This window comes from Vigna unguiculata, chromosome 5 (assembly GCF_037176805.1).
Source record: "Vigna unguiculata cultivar grain cowpea cultivar isolate G323 ecotype 2 chromosome 5, ASM3717680v1, whole genome shotgun sequence".
NCBI lineage: Eukaryota > Viridiplantae > Streptophyta > Magnoliopsida > Fabales > Fabaceae > Vigna > Vigna unguiculata.
In genome coordinates, this window is record NC_140796.1 from 50,238,264 (window position 1) to 50,254,228 (window position 15,965).

General features: G+C 32.2%; 2 protein-coding genes and 1 long non-coding RNA gene across 4 annotated transcripts; 2 read left to right on the top strand and 1 right to left on the bottom strand.

Moving 5' to 3' along the window:
- The first annotated feature begins 376 nt into the window (after positions 1–376).
- LOC146886521 (uncharacterized) lies at positions 377–2,470 on the top strand. The gene is made up of 5 exons (XM_085673490.1): positions 377–396; positions 592–675; positions 1,812–1,983; positions 2,071–2,208; positions 2,300–2,470. Exons 1-5 carry the CDS (start codon positions 377–379, stop codon positions 2,468–2,470), a joined length of 585 nt encoding a protein of 194 aa, XP_085529616.1.
- A 5,957-nt stretch (positions 2,471–8,427) lies between these two features.
- On the bottom strand, positions 8,428–10,113 carry LOC146886522 (uncharacterized). Its single transcript, XR_014994831.1, has 3 exons — positions 9,745–10,113; positions 8,859–9,657; positions 8,428–8,754 (listed from the first exon to the last, which is right to left on the bottom strand). It is a non-coding gene; the product is annotated as an uncharacterized LOC146886522 (long non-coding RNA).
- Positions 10,114–10,478: 365 nt separating this feature from the next.
- Positions 10,479–12,337, top strand: LOC114185638 (uncharacterized). 2 transcript variants are annotated; one of them, XM_085673533.1, is made up of 3 exons: positions 10,479–10,564; positions 10,643–10,949; positions 11,663–12,337. In XM_085673533.1, exons 2-3 carry the CDS (start codon positions 10,681–10,683, stop codon positions 12,195–12,197), a joined length of 804 nt encoding a protein of 267 aa, XP_085529659.1. In that variant the 5' UTR covers positions 10,479–10,564; positions 10,643–10,680; the 3' UTR covers positions 12,198–12,337. The 2 variants fall into 2 exon arrangements, with proteins under 2 accessions (XP_085529659.1, XP_085529658.1); XM_085673532.1 differs by lacking the exon at positions 10,479–10,564 and having other exon boundaries at positions 10,571–10,949.
- Positions 12,338–15,965: the final 3,628 nt, after the last annotated feature.

Here is a 15,965-nt window from a genome sequence, read left to right on the forward strand (position 1 = left end):
AATTTTAATAAAAATATGAGTATAATATTTATCTGGGTGAAAAGTAAGTTTTTCAGCAACTTCACTGTTATTTTTCATATATTAAAAGTGTATATTTTTCCTGATATTTTTTTTAACTTAAAAATATTACTAAATATAAATTATTATAAAAATGTATTAGTTTTATATTTAACACTTTATCATATTTTAGTTAATTCTGTTCTTATTTAACTTATTATCCATTGCACACGGGACACTAGATATGGTTTTTATTATTTAAAAAGTGAGTATTGCTTTTATACTTCAAATATTTTCAGTATAAATTCCATTTGTAATTATTTTCTAAAGATTTTATTGGATTGAAAACAGAGGGTAAATGGAAAGAATAGAAGTAAGAATGGAAATTATTTTACACGGGTTGGTTAAAGATACAAAATTCTTATGTTTTCTTTAATTCAAATTTTAAAAATGTGTTTCTTTATTCAAACAACACTGGTCTTCACAATAATTAACTTTAGTTACATGACATTATTTACGTACAAACAATTAAAGATCCCATACAAAGTGATTATGGTCCCTTCTGATAAAAAATCTTCCTTTTACACTAAGAAGGATCCAGAACAAGGAGCATGAATTGCAAAATAAGAGTTTTGAAAAAAATATTGCATCTCTAAAGTATAGGTTGACTCTATTACGGTAAGAATTTTTGTATAGTTATTCAAGTTTTTTTTTTAGAGATTATAGGTTAAATTTTTTACTAATCAAAATTAACACTAAATTAGTCTATAAAGCATATATAAATAACGATTGAAATTTTATAATTTTATTGTTATATCGTTATATTGATATATTGTTGTTATATTGTTATATTGTCACGTCATTATATTATTATATTGACATATCGTCATAACTTTATATGATCGTATCGTTATATTGTCATATAATTATATCTTTATATGTTGTTATCGTAATATTGTTATATCATTATAATTATTATATTATTATATTGTTATATCGTATATCGTCTCATCATTATATCATGTTATATTGTTATATCTTCCTATCGTCATATCATTATATTTTCATATTCTTATATTGTCATATTTTTGTATCATCATATTGTTATATCATCATATTGTTTTATCGTCATATCATCATATTATTATATCGTTATATCGTTAAATCCTTTTATTATATCATCATATTGTCATACTATTATATTATCATATTTTTATTGTCATATTGTCATATCTATAAAATTATAAAATCATAAATTATAAAATTATAATTTTTATAATTTTAAAATAATAAAATAATTGAACAAGATGACACCTTTTAACATCCAATAATTAAATTCACTAAATTAGCAAAAAAGGTAACAATAAATATTTAATTAAAAAAATAAATTAATTGAGTACTCAATAAATAATAAAATTTTTAAGAACTTGATTGAAAGTTATTAAATTTATCGTCGGACTTAAACATAATTAAATCAAATATTTAAACATATAAAATAGTAGTGAAAGAAAATTGAATAAATTATAAACTACAAACTAAAATAACGAAAATAATCTAAGCGAATAACCAGTTTATTTCTCTTATCACTTATTTTCAATTTACGTGCAACTAGCATCCAAATTGTACTAGTTTTTTTTTATCAATAATTATTATACAATGTAAACTTAGATAAATGTATTAACATTTTATATTTTTTTATTTAAAATTTAGTCATATTTCCAATCAAATGTCTTTTATTATTTTTTCTTACTTTAATAATAATAAAAAAAGATTTAACTTCCTAAGCACGCTTGGAGGAATTATAACTTTTGCAGCGTCAGAAGCTATCAGAAAGTTCTGGAACTTAATTTGAAACTGTTGCTCTATTTGCTCTATCACTGCTGTGTCCTTCAAATGAAGTCTTCAATGAAGAACTCAAAACTCTTCAATGCCGATTACCTGTATGATGAAAGTTCCATTCTAACATTTTGTATCCATAACTTGCTTGTGATTGTTATATATTTATAAACTCTAAGCTGAAGTTCATTGCTTTTAGCATCTAAGTTCATTGTTTTTGTCTTCTGCTTCTTTTAGCCGAAGGAGAAGAGCATACCAAACGTGAAGCATCTCTTTGATTTTATGACTGCTAGAACTATTGAGGCCTACCATGTGTTCAAGAAAACTTTATCATCACTTATTGTTAAATTCCTAAAATCTGCAATACCACACATGCAGATAAAGTTGAATCTACATTACATCCTTTTAGTTTGTTTTCATTATTATACGTTGGTATTTCACAAATCTATCTTCACATCGTTTTTTACAGAAATTGTACCTTTCTGCTATGCTATATTTTGATCAAACTGTATCGGTGACAAGGATTTTCCTTGCTTACTTAATGACCCTGTTCAAGAAAATTAGTACCTTCTTACTTAACATGCTCAATGAGCGACTGAATGATTTACTTAAAGAAAACTTGGATGGAGCAGCTTAGCAAGGATTATAAAGGATTCAGATGCAACATCATTAGTGTATAATTTTTGATACTGTAGGATCTCGGTCGAACTGATGAACCATTAGCTTTTTTTGCTTTATGTTGAAAGATGCTTTCTTATTTTCTTTCTCAGTGTGAACTCTGCTTAAAGTTAATGTCGAAAAATATTGGTTCAGCAAAACCAACACGCACTAGAGAATGGTTGAAAGTATATTACCAATTTTTTGAAGTGATTTGAATGGGTTGAAAATAGTCTTACCAATTTTTATATGTGATTTACTGACCAATACCAATTTTTTAAATCACTTCAAACCATGGTGGAGTTATTTTCAACCTATTTTTAAGAGTCTATTGAGTTTTCTTGACCAATATTTTGATTCCTAAGATCACCAAAGTATAATGTTCACTACAGCCCCAAAAAAAAAAACTATTTCAGTTAATAGATAAGCATAATTATTCAGAGAATTAGTATTGGACAAAATGTACGAATTGAAATAAAATATTATTAATATTAATTTTAAAAGAGAGGATTGAAATTGAATTAATTTAAATTATTTGAATTATACAAATTTTTTAAATTTGCATTGATGATGGATATCTTATTTTGAAGCGTATGTATTTTTATTTTATTCAAGACTAGATTATTCTAAATGATGATGTTTAGAATAGTTATTTTTTAAAATAAATTAATTTAACAATTGAGTGTAATTTTTTTTAAATAATTCAATTTTTTTGTTAATAAAATCACAGTCATATACCAAGTAAGAATATTGTCTTAAATATATAGTTTAATTAACCCTTCATTTAAATATGATATCTATTACTTCGTGATAAAAACGAAATTCAATTATCGAATGTCATCATTTTATCCATGTGATGTGAATATCCTTAATAAAAATATATAGTTTATCATCCTTTACCTTCCATGTCAAAACTATTGTCTCAACTGTTTCTAAAAATTACTTTCCAGAATGGAGATTGATACCACTCCAAAATGTAGTTTTGAGACACTCTTTGAATTTTAAAAAAATAAAATTCTACATTTAAAAAATATTTTATAATATAAAATAAAGATATCTTAATAAACTTAAGAGTTGAATATAATTTGTGCAATAATCGTATCTCCCAAATCCTCCGAGATTGGGCTTGTAGAGGAGTATAAAACAATTTTGGGCCGTAGTGGATCACAAATGTTAACCCAACTTAGAGATTCAAACCGGTATTTAATAATAAAAAATAAAAAATAAAAATTCTACACTATTTATTTCAAGTCAATGGAGAATTTGGTGTTTTCATTCGTGCATCTGTCATATTATAAGACAAATAAGTGTTTTCACGATAATAATTTTTTGTATTCTCAATCGAAAATAGGTTAATAATGCAACTCTATAATATAAAATAGATAGAATAGAATGTATATATATGATTAGGTTTTAACTTCTCAATGGATGGTAAAACTTTTTTCATCTACAACCTATTCATTTTCCGATCTCTCTGTTCTCGTTCCTATAGTTTTTGTTTTAGAGCATAATTTTTTTCTAAAGAGTTCATGTATGAGAGAAATGCAGCCCTAGACACAAACAATACTCACAGAACCACAACTATTTTTGAAAATCCAGCAATAACAAATATTAAAAACATAGGTTCCGACTAGATTGAAAATTCAGCAAATAACAAATATTAAAAACGTAGTCCCGACTATTTTGAAAAGGGTTAATTATGTTTTTAGTCCCTCAACTATTATCATTTTTTGGAATTGGTCCCTCTCCCAAAAGTTAAACCATTTTGGTCCTCGTGATTTTGGAACTACTGACTTTAGTCCCTAATTTGTGAACGGCGTTAAGTCTGTGACTGCGTGGCAAACGGTGTTCCACCTAGGCTGGTTATCTGATGACACGTGTCTACTCAGATGCTGACACGTGTTAAATTAATATTTATAATTCATAAATTAAATTTTTTTTTCTTCATTAAGTCGTTTAATAATTATTTTATAATACAAATTTTAAAACCGTGAATTTGAGCACGTGCTTGGCATTATGAATTAGCAGCGTCATTCTCTGGTTCCTAAGTTAGGGAGAAAGATTTTCTCCGCGAAAGCTCATTTGCTGTGCCGGTGAGAGTGGAAAACCAAACGTTGAGATTCCGTTCTGGGCGAGGTTGTTTGAAGTTGTTGGCGTAGCTCGTGACTGGCTTTCTCGACGAGGTTGCAAGAGCAGAGCATTGGTTGGAAGCAGAGGTAAGTTCTTTCCTTTGTCACTCTGATTTAGGGTTTCAATGGTTTTCATTTGGGGGGAATCTATTGCGCATTTGGAGGTCCAATTTGCAGCGGCTGTGTTAGTGTGGGTTCGATTTGTGGTTGGGTTTGATGGGTTTAGGGTTGTGTTTTGGTTGTTATACAGATGGTTTTTTCAGTGGTTTTCCGGCACATGGGGAAGTTTGAAAGATTTAGGGGAAGGATGCTGCGTTACGAAGGTGGAGAGGAACATGTAGTTTGTGGACTGGATCTAGATATGTGGTCGTACTTCGAAGCATTGGGTATTCTGAAGAAGGATTTTAAGTATGATGGAGAACTTTATATGTGGTGGAAGCCGAAGAAGGGGAGAATGGATAGAGATCTAAGGCCATTATGTGACGATAGACATGCTTTGGAGTTGGCCGAATATGCAGAAAATAAAAACGAGGAGGTTGAGATTTATGTGGAGCATGTGGTTAGTTCTGCTCAAGTTATTGAACTTATTGAAGGGGCTGCTGTTGGGACAAATGAGGAGGTGGTTGCTGTTGTTAATGTTGGTGTGATACTTGAAGAACAGGGTGCTGCTGGGGCAAATGAAGAGGTTGGTGTCGCTGTTAATGTTGGTGTGATAGATGAAGTAGAGGCTGCTGTTGCTGGGCCAAATGAAGAAGAAGAAACTGTTGTTCATAATGGTGGTGAGGTGAATGAAGAAGAGGCAAACGCTGCTGCTGTTGGGCCAAATGAAGAAGAATCAAACGCTGTTCATAATGGTGGTGAGGTGAATGAAGAAGAGGCAAACGCTGCTGCTGCTGGACCAAATGAAGAAGAATCAAACGCTGGTGCTGAATCTGGTGATGAATCTGGTGTTGTTTCAGGTGATGATCAAGGTGATGAATTGGATGAGAGTGAGGAAGAAAGACATAGAGATGATGATGACTGTTTTGGGTTGGAAGATATTCCACGCAGGCATTTTTCTCAAGTTTTAGACAGGTGGAAGAAATTCAAACAAGAGTGGAAAAATAGGAAGAGGTCAAGAACAACTGCTATACCTACAGCTGAAGGAAACCAAAGTGAAGGTGTGGGTACTTCTACCACACAACAGAGTACTACTGATCATGAAATAGATGCGCACTACAACACTGATGAGCTAGATAGTGATGTTGACATTGCTTATGGGATGGTGGGAGGAAATACCCAATATTCAGGGGCGAAGACATGTGCAAGGAATTCAAATTCAAACTTGGGATGGAGTTTTCTTCCTTGAAACAATTCAAGCAAGCTTTGATGGAGCATTCTGTGTTGAATGGCAGAGAAGTTAAATTTGTGAAGAATGATGATGTCCGAGTGAGGGCTATTTGCAAAAGGAAGTGTGAATTTTTGATTTTATGCAGCAAAGTTGGAGGAAGTCAAACTTTTAGGGTGAAGACCTTGATTGATAGTCATAATTGTGGCAGAGAATGACAGCCAATGGGTTTCCAAAATTGTAGTTGATAAGTTTAGAAATGTTGGGAGAATGACAGCCAATGAAATAATTGATGATATCCGAAGGTCGTACAGTGTTGCAATAACCCCCTGGAGGGCTTGTAGAGCAAAAGAGATTGCAATGGACATTCTTGAAGGAGATGGGCAAAAGCAATACAATATGCTATATGATTATGCTGCAGAGCTAAGGAGAGTGTCTATTGAAACAACAGTTAAGATAAAAATTAATCAACCTCAGCCCACATTGCAGCCACGGTTTGGTTCTTTCTATTTGTGTCTAGATGGGTGCAAGAAAGGGTTCGTGAATGGCTATAGACCATTCATAGGTGTTGATGGATGTCATTTAAAGACTACCTATGGAGGCCAACTTTTAGTTGCTGTGGCAAGGGATCCAAATGACCAGTACTTTCCACTGGCATTTGCTGTTGTAGAGAATGAATGCAAGGAGACTTGGAGGTGGTTCCTAACATTATTGTTAGAGGACATTGGAGACATTCAAAGTAATCGATGGGTATTTATTTCGGACCAGCAGAAGGTAAATTCAAATTCATGTACTTAAGTGTCACCAAATAAATTATATGTATGATTGACTTATTGTATACGTACATTTTACAGGGACTGATGCAAGTATTTGATGAACTATTGCATGGAGTGGAGCATCGATTTTGTCTAAGGCATCTGTACAACAACTACAAGAAGAGATTTGGTGGTGGTATAGTCATTAGGAATCTCATGATGGCTGCTGCTAAAGCCACATACTACCAAGGTTGGGAAGCAAGTATGGAAGAGCTCAAGAAGGTCAATCAAGAAGCTGCTGAATGGTTACATACAATTCCACGTAAGTCTTGGTGTAAACATGCATTTAGTGCATATTCTAGGTGTGATGTCCTCATGAACAACTTATCAGAGTCATTTAATAGCACTATATTGTTAGCTAGGGATAAACCAATTATAACAATGATGGAGTGGATTAGGACATACTTGATGAGTAGGTTTGCACATTTGCGGGAAAAATTAACTGCATTTACGGGTGTTGTAATGCCTAAACCTAACAAAAGGCTAGATAGGGAAATAGAGAAAAGTGGAAACTGGTTTGCTGTTTGGACTGGAGATGGTAAGTTTGAAGTTACACAAGGATTCACCATGGATAAATTCATAGTTGACCTCACAAACCACAGCTGCACATGTTATTTTTGGGACTTAGTTGGCATACCATGTAGACATGTCGTGGCTGCAATCAATTACAAGGTAGAACAGCCCTCTGATTATGTGCATGCTTATTGCAAAAGGGAGGCTTATGAAGCTTGTTATGGGTCACCAATTTCACCCATTAATGGCCAACAACTGTGGCCTAAAAGTAATGGACCACAAATCCTACCCCCAATATTTAAGACTCCTCCTGGGAGGCCACGAAAATTAAGAAGAAGAGAACCTGATGAAGATGTCAGCCACTCTAGGTTGGGGAAGAAGCATCTTAGAATGAAGTGCAGTAACTGTGGCCAGTTTGATCACAATATCAGAAGCTGCAAGCAGGGAAAAACTAACAAGGTAAATCTGTCTATCATAATCAAATGAAGTACGATGTAATTATGAAGTTGAAACTAATGACTGTGCGGTCTTTGCAGGGAAAACAGAAAAGGAAGAAGTCTGCAAAAACTACAGCTGCTACTGGCAACACATCCGGGAGGAACACCACTTTAAGATCTGCTACCACCACAAGCAGGAAATTTAATAGGAAGGGAGGAAGGTCATGGAAGCTCCCAAGCGGTGCACCAACTTTAGGTTCACAAGCAAGTTCAAGCAACCCACCTAGCGGACAACCCATGTGAACAATATTGGGAGTTGTGTTTTGTAGTGATGGTCACATGGATATTTTGAAGTAAATGTATTTTTTGTTAGTTGTGATGCAGAGTTCCAGCTGTTGTTATTTTAGCTTTAGCAGACATCTAGGACCACTTGGATCACTGTTTTCAATAGTATATGTCATGTACTGTTAACATTTATTTTTTGCTTCGTCCTTTATCAATCAAAATATGACCAATTAAATCTGTTCAAAATATCATACCAACCATTCATGTCATTACTGCTCCCAATATTAATCCAAATCAATAAAATTTTTTAACAACATTCCATTCCAGAATCTAATCTAAATAACAGCTTTAACAAACTTAAATTCAACATTCCATTCCAGAATCTGCACTTCATAACATTGACAAAAACAAAAACAGAATCTGCACTTCAATTCAACAACCCATTCCAGAATCTGCACTTAAATTCAACCTTATTCCTTACAATTCGTCTTTAACAGAAACAGAACACAAAGTATGACAGTAAAACCCCAAGATAAAATGAACAAAAATAACTTTATTTCTCCCATTTTTCTCTCCACCGATAATTTCTTCTTTAGTTTGGCATTCTTCTGCAACAACTGAAGTATCACTGTATCACTGCCACTTAAATTTTCATTCTCTCCTTCACATTCAGGCTTTCGTTCGTCACATTGAGGCTTTCGTTCGACTTCACCTTCTACCGCATCAGCCCATCGGAAATAGTTACAATGTGATTCAGTCTACAAAACAAAGTAAGAAATTTTAGAAAACTGAGACATGCCCACAAACAAATTCACCAAAACACACACCATAACAACATATACGTACAACCCAATTTCGACACCTGAAGAAAAATCTGCCATTATTCTTTGTAGTAGTTGCTTTCAGAAGCAGTAATTGGTCGCCACAACCACAAACTTTTCTTCCAAAATGAGAAGATCCCACTTGCACAGAAGAAGACGAAGACAATGGACAACCCTTCGACCCAACACTCCTCTTCATTTACAAACCCTAAAACACAAAAAATTCACAATTAATCAAATCAACCTACCTTTATGTTGACCCAGAAATCTTGAGCACTTCAATATTCTATGATGGCGTGGTGGCTTTCTATTTCCGTTCCTTCAGATTTCAACATCCACTTCTAAACTCTTTCTCTTCGATGGCGTGGTAATGGCTTTCGATGGATTCACAGACCTCCACAAACCTAACGGTTCCACACTTTAAAAGGCCAACTGCACGTGCTCAAAATGAAGAAAAAAAAATTTAATTTATGAATTATAAATATTAATTTAACACGTGTCAGCATCTGAGTAGACACGTGTCATCAGATAACCAGCCTAGGTGGAATGCCGTTTGCCACGCAGTCACAGACTTAACGCCGTTCACAAATTAGGACTAAAGTCAGTAGTTCCAAAATCACGAGGACCAAAATGGTTTAACTTTTGGGAGAGGGACCAATTCCAAAAAACGATAATAGTTGAGGGACTAAAAACATAATTAACCCATTCTGAAAATTAACCAATAACGAAAATTAGAAATGTTGAGAGATACTTCTGTTAGTGAGAAACCTTAGTCTTCTTTGGACTCTCCTGCCATCTCCTCCTCTCATCCTTGCTCCTATTAGGATTTTACAGCTCCAACTAAAATGCTAAAAACAATAAAAAACAAGCATCTAACAAATAATTAAAAAAAAAAAACAAAAACAGCTAAGGAATCATCGTTTATACCTCATCTATTTTTTTAATACATTTCTTCACTACCTTCCATACTCGTTCCAGTTTGGCAGAGACCTCTTTTCGTTTTTCAGTGACATCTGCAAGCTCTGCCTCAAGTCGAGCTATTCTGTTTCTGTCTTTTTTAAGCGCGACTGCGAATTCCATCACTATTTTTTGATTGGGGGAGAATTTGGTTACGACTTTCCCTCGTTTGTTTTTTTTCTGTTTGGCCTTGCCATTCTTTATCAAACGAGAAACAGTAAAAAACCTAGCAAGAAGAACGGTAAAAAAACAGGGCACCGGTACCAAAGCACGCACTAGAGAAAAAGTATCAATCGATTTACCCTAACAATAATATACACATGGTATATATATGTGATGGAGGATGTGGATCCAGAGGAGAAAAAGCCCAATTATAAAATTCTGAGGTCTCTTAACATGATTTTTATTTTAAAGCATAATTTTTTGTTTGTCAGAAAACATCGGTCAATATCAGTCTTTCCTAAAATATTGGTTACTAAAAATTACTTTCTAGAATGGAAATTTTTTACACTCTAAAAAGTAGTTTTAAGACACTTTTTGAAAGTTTTTAAAAATTTATACATTTAAAAAATATGAAATAATATATTAAAAAACTTAAGAGGTTAAAAAGAATTTGTGCAATAATTGTATCTCCCGAATCCGAATCCACCGAGATTGGGCTTGAAAAGGAAAAAAAGTTTGGGCTTCAATGGATCGCTAATGTTAACCCAACTGAAAGATTCAAACTGGCGGAGGAAACTATTTAATAAAAAATAAATAAAACATTCTGCACTAAGCTATCTAATTTCAGGTAAATGCTGTTTCTTTTAGATAGGTCGGAATCTAAGTATCATATTATATTTTGTGCTTGTTTGTTTGTGCACAACAGGTGTTTGAAGAAATTCCCCATAACCATAAACGAAACTCATGGGCAAGAAAGGAGGGGCGAAAAAACTGGATTCTGTGTCTCATGCTCCAATATCATTGAGGGAAGAAGCTACTGGAAAAATAAAAACCAAGGCAACCACTAACGCCAAGTCCAAATTGAGATTTGATCACTTAAAAAACCTAGCCGTATGGGCCACCACCAACGACCCTCTCATACCGTCTTTGGGTGCCTTCTATGGATACCAATTCGCCACCTTTGGAGAAGCCAACGGGGTACCTCCTGATTCTTCTCTAATAACTTGCCAAAGGTCTGTTTGCTTAGTCCCTATTTCAATTTTGCTTAATTTTTTTGTTTATCTCTGTTCTTCTGTGCCTTTTATTTACTTTCGGTTCAGAAGTTTTCCATTCAATAAGTAAATTTAATGGGTTGAACCACTAGTGGGGAACTCAATTTATTAAATTAATCTTGCTGCGACACTTTGAATAATAATGCTGAACAATGTGGTCAATTTATTATTTATTATCTGATCAAATATAGTAAAGTGTTCTATTTATTAGCCATTTTCATATGTTATATCACCAATTCTAATTGGTGAATAGTAACAGTGTTCCATAAATAACATGCTTCAACTCTCTTATTAACTATCCAATTTGTGAGAACTGTATCATGGTTGCAGAGTGTTTTTCGGGTGCTTCTTCTCTATGCTGTTTTGTTCGTCAGAAGTTTTAATGGGGTTTAGGTTATAGTGTTCTGTTGCTTACTTACCTTATCTGTGTGGTATATTGTTGAAGAATTTAGTCATCTTTCATTAATAATAATTTAATTTGAGAGAATTAAAAAAACATGGGATAGTTTCAGTCTGCTAAAAGATTTTGAAGTTGCATTTATTTGAGAGTCTTTGAATATCTGATCAGATTCATGTTCTGAGGTATCTTTAAGTAGTTTATGCTTTGAAATTGCATGAGATTTCTGTTTGAACATGTGTTTATTAACCCCAATCATCATTGAACTGCTCGGCAGATGCGAAACTGTTCTTCAACCTGGTTTTAATTCGACTGTAAGAATTGAGAAGAATAAATCGAAGGTCAGGAATAAGCACAAGAAATCTGGTAACATCACTCAAAACAACTTAGTACACAAGTGTCATTTCTGTTTGCATAAGAATCTGAAGAGAGGGACTCCCAAGGGACACATAAAAGGAATCTATCCATCAAAAGATAAATCAAGGTTGGAGACAATACCTCCATCAAAATACATCACAAGTGAGACTTCTGAATTAGAGAAAGATTCCGTGAGTTATGGTGAAATCAATGAGATAAATGTGTTTCCCTCAAGTACAAATACAGTATCTTTGACAGAAGGAAGGAAGAGAAGGCATGATAGTTCCTTGTCCAAGAATGCCATTACCAACATGTCTTCAAAAGAAGTAGCAAAATCTGCAGGTACATCCAGCAAAAGACGAAGAAAATCTTGGACCAGTTTAAAGGAAATTGCACAAAAGAACGAGCATCATAGTCAAATTGTTAACTTCACAATCCCATTCATGTTAAAGTAGGGAGGTTTTCTGTGTATGGTTTATTGAATTATATATATATGTTTTTTTACATTATGCCTGCAGACTTTGCTTTCTCAGGTGTTGCACTTTCAAGTGATTTTTAGGTTCTGTTAAAGAAGTTGTGTTCTGATGTGTGCGTATCAATTGGCTTTTATATAATTTTGACATAAAAAATGTGCAGTGAAACACATTGTATAATGGCGAAAAAAAGTTTGAAAATAAGAATATCTTTGTCCCAACAATCTTGCACAGTTTTTTTTATTATTTAACTTTGTCCTAAATTGTGTGTAAATTTTTAAGTTTAAAAAAGCAACCAAATCCTTGATTAAGAATATATGAATTTGTAGGAAGATGAAACAGCGAATAACAAAATTTTAAACATTTGTAGAAATATCTGCAATGTATGAATTATTATAAATTTCTTGACACTCAAAAGAGATAACTGAAATGAATAATTCAGAAACAAAGAAAACAAAAGAGGTGAGTCGCTTTCATCCTCAAACGGCTAGTTGGCGTTTGGGGCATTGCACAATAATATATGATGTCTCATTAACACAATCACGCCCTTCCAATATTAACCGTTGCTTTCTCCTTTATGTACTTTCCACCTACTATTTTCCTTCTTTTACCACTCTTCTTCTGTTTTTTTTTTCTTCCTTTTCAAATCATTAACCTCTCAACTCTACTCTTTACCATCCTTTACCATCGCTTCTTCTTCTTCTCCTCAAGTCTCAAAGTTCATGTTGATTTGTCGATGACCGAAGGTCGATACGAGTCATTCTAAATTAAAGATCGAGTCAATTCGGCCAAGACAAAGATAGAGATGAGTCAGTCTGGACTGAAAGACGAAATGTGTTTCTTGCGTCGAAGGTCGTGACAAATCGGCTTAGGTCGAAGGTTAGAGTAAGCCAATTCAGGTTGAAGGTTAAAGTCAAGTCATCCTAAATTGAAAATTAGAATGAGTCGTCCCGAGTCTCGAATGAAAATAATTTGTACGTAATTGAAGGCAGTGAGAACTCGAGATTAGTCTGTTTAAATCGTAATTTAAGTTAAATTGACTCGAACTACCGAAAGATAGAATCAAGTTATAATAAAATTTTGTCTTAAAAAAATAAATTGCTTTGTTGAAAAAAAAAATCTAAAATATTTCAATCACTTCATAAAAAAAATTATTTAAATAAATAAAAATCAACTATAAATAATTCAAATATTATATATTTTAATTTTGTTAAAATTCTTTATCCAAACACAAATATTTCAACCACTAATATAAAAATATTTTCCAACAAAATAGATGATCATTCTACATAATTCTCATTGTTACCTTTGAAAATACCTTTGCAAGTTGTAAAGCCATGATTACCGCAATCAATCCAATATTACAATAAGTAGTCTCTACCCTTAAAGTATCACGTTGTACCGGTGGTTGTATCGGTGGTAGTATATAACCTCAATCTTTCTAAAATGTTTAAAATGTTAAAAGGATTTTAAAATAAGACACTGGTATCTTGATACCATTCTTTTTTTTATTATCATTTAATATTATTTTTTATAATTATTTTTTTTTTCTTTTACAAATATAAAAATTAATTTTTGTTAAGATTATTTTATCTTTATATAAATTGTTAAATGGTTTGATGTCAAACAATCTTTTTCCTTAACTTTAAAATAATGAGGTACTTAAAAATAATGAAATATTAATATTAAACTCTAAACCCTAAATTTATTACATGCAATATCATTAGATTTCACCTTTTTGAAATTATCATCCTAAGGTAATATATATTATGAAGCTCTTTCTGACAACCAATGATCTAGAAGAAGGAACACAATATTTGCAATTTGTTGGCTTGTATTGAATTTTTCAACAATTTTGTGATTCTGAGCACCCCATTTAGACAACCTCATCTTGCTTATCAGAAATAACACTGTCATCAAACTACTCTTGTAAGAAAAACGAAACTTTTACAAAATTCATGTAGAAATCTCCTAAAAGCATCCATAACACGAGACTAAAAATTCACCCTAAATCATTTGAAATAGTAGAAAAAAAAACGCATAAAAGATTTCTATAAATAATATGATTATATACATTATTAGGTTAAATCATAAGAGTACTTAGTTTGATTTTGCAAAAACATCTTAATAAATTATTTTACATAAGATTTAAGACTATTTGTCTTAAATAATAACATGGACTGTAAAAAAATTGCTCTTGAAAATATTAGCAATTAAATAAACATTAATTAAAGTGTAACTATTAGTGCAATATCTTCATTTGAGATTTTAGATACAATATCTCCTGCCAAAGGAACATTCAATATCTATAATGTAAAAGAAGTTTTATTGTAGAAGAACTCTCAAAATCTCCAAAAATAAATATCATTTTGTGTCCTTAATAATAAAATTAAAATTGCGAGACCTACAAAAAATTTACTTAACATCTCAAAATTAGGTATACCATTAGGACGAAAGTTATATAAGATTCTATATTATATATATCACAATGGAATTGATAAAAATTATAACATAAAAATTCAAAATTAGTCCTTATACTAATGAAATTGTCATCATTTAACTCTACAATATTAATAATTCTCATTTAACCGTAATCATACAATTCATTTTTACAAAATAACATTGGTTCAATATAAATTAATAGCTTTTAATGAAGCATAGTTGTTTCCAATAGTGAATTACACTATTTAGAGTGATGCTCTAATTGAAGTAAAAAGTTAAAATAAAACTTTAAAAATTCCCTGACAATAGTAAAATAAATAAATTAAGAAATCATATAACATATTTGCAATAAAATTTCAAATGAATTGAGACATGTTGGATTAGAGTTACTTCAAATTATATATAATGAAAACAAAACAAGTAAGAGTTACCAAAACACAATTGCGTGTGTACTGCTAAACAGAGCTGGTTTCTGTTTGGAAGGAGACAAGTTTCTGATTGTGATAACTGATATGTTTTGGAACAAACATCCTTAGAGATCACGATGGAGTTAAATCCCAATGAATCTCTTTTCTTCTATCTTCTTACGTTACATACCAAAAAATTGGAAACATACCAAACAATTTGTTCAACCTTTTCTATTTAATACATTAAAAACAAACCCATCTTTTACTCTTTCTCTTCACGAGCCTCCCCTTCCCCATGTTGTGTGAATTTCACATGGATCGGTTACTCTCATTGGGTATCGCAATTCCAATGAAGGTATGCATGTTTAGATGAATTCAAACACATTCTTCATCATTATTGAAGTCAAATTTTCATCCCTGAATTTGTTGTTCAAGCATAGCTGGCATTTTGTTTGAACTTGAAGCTATCCCTCATTACTTCTCATCTCTTTGTCCAAGAAACTAATTATCTCGTGGCGGAGATCAAGTGAATCAAATTACAATCAAATTATAACGTTTGACCTATTACGTTCTTAAGTAAAATAGAGTTACGTTTTAACTAATGGCTATAACTTTTGATCTAGTAATAAACGTTTGATCCTAACAATTGGTATCAAAGCCAAAGTCATGAGTTCGGTTCTGGTAAACAATTGTTAAGGAAGATTGTTAGTAGGATTATATGACATTAATTGTCCCGTAATAGAGAATAAGTGGGTCGAGCTTGATCCTAACAAACTCATATGAAAATCTTATAAATCCATTAAAAATTGTCTCAAACTTTTTAGTCACCAAAATTGTTTAACAAGTTTAAACTTAAATGTTAGCGTGAAACACAATTTAACAAGTCCAAAAATATAACATA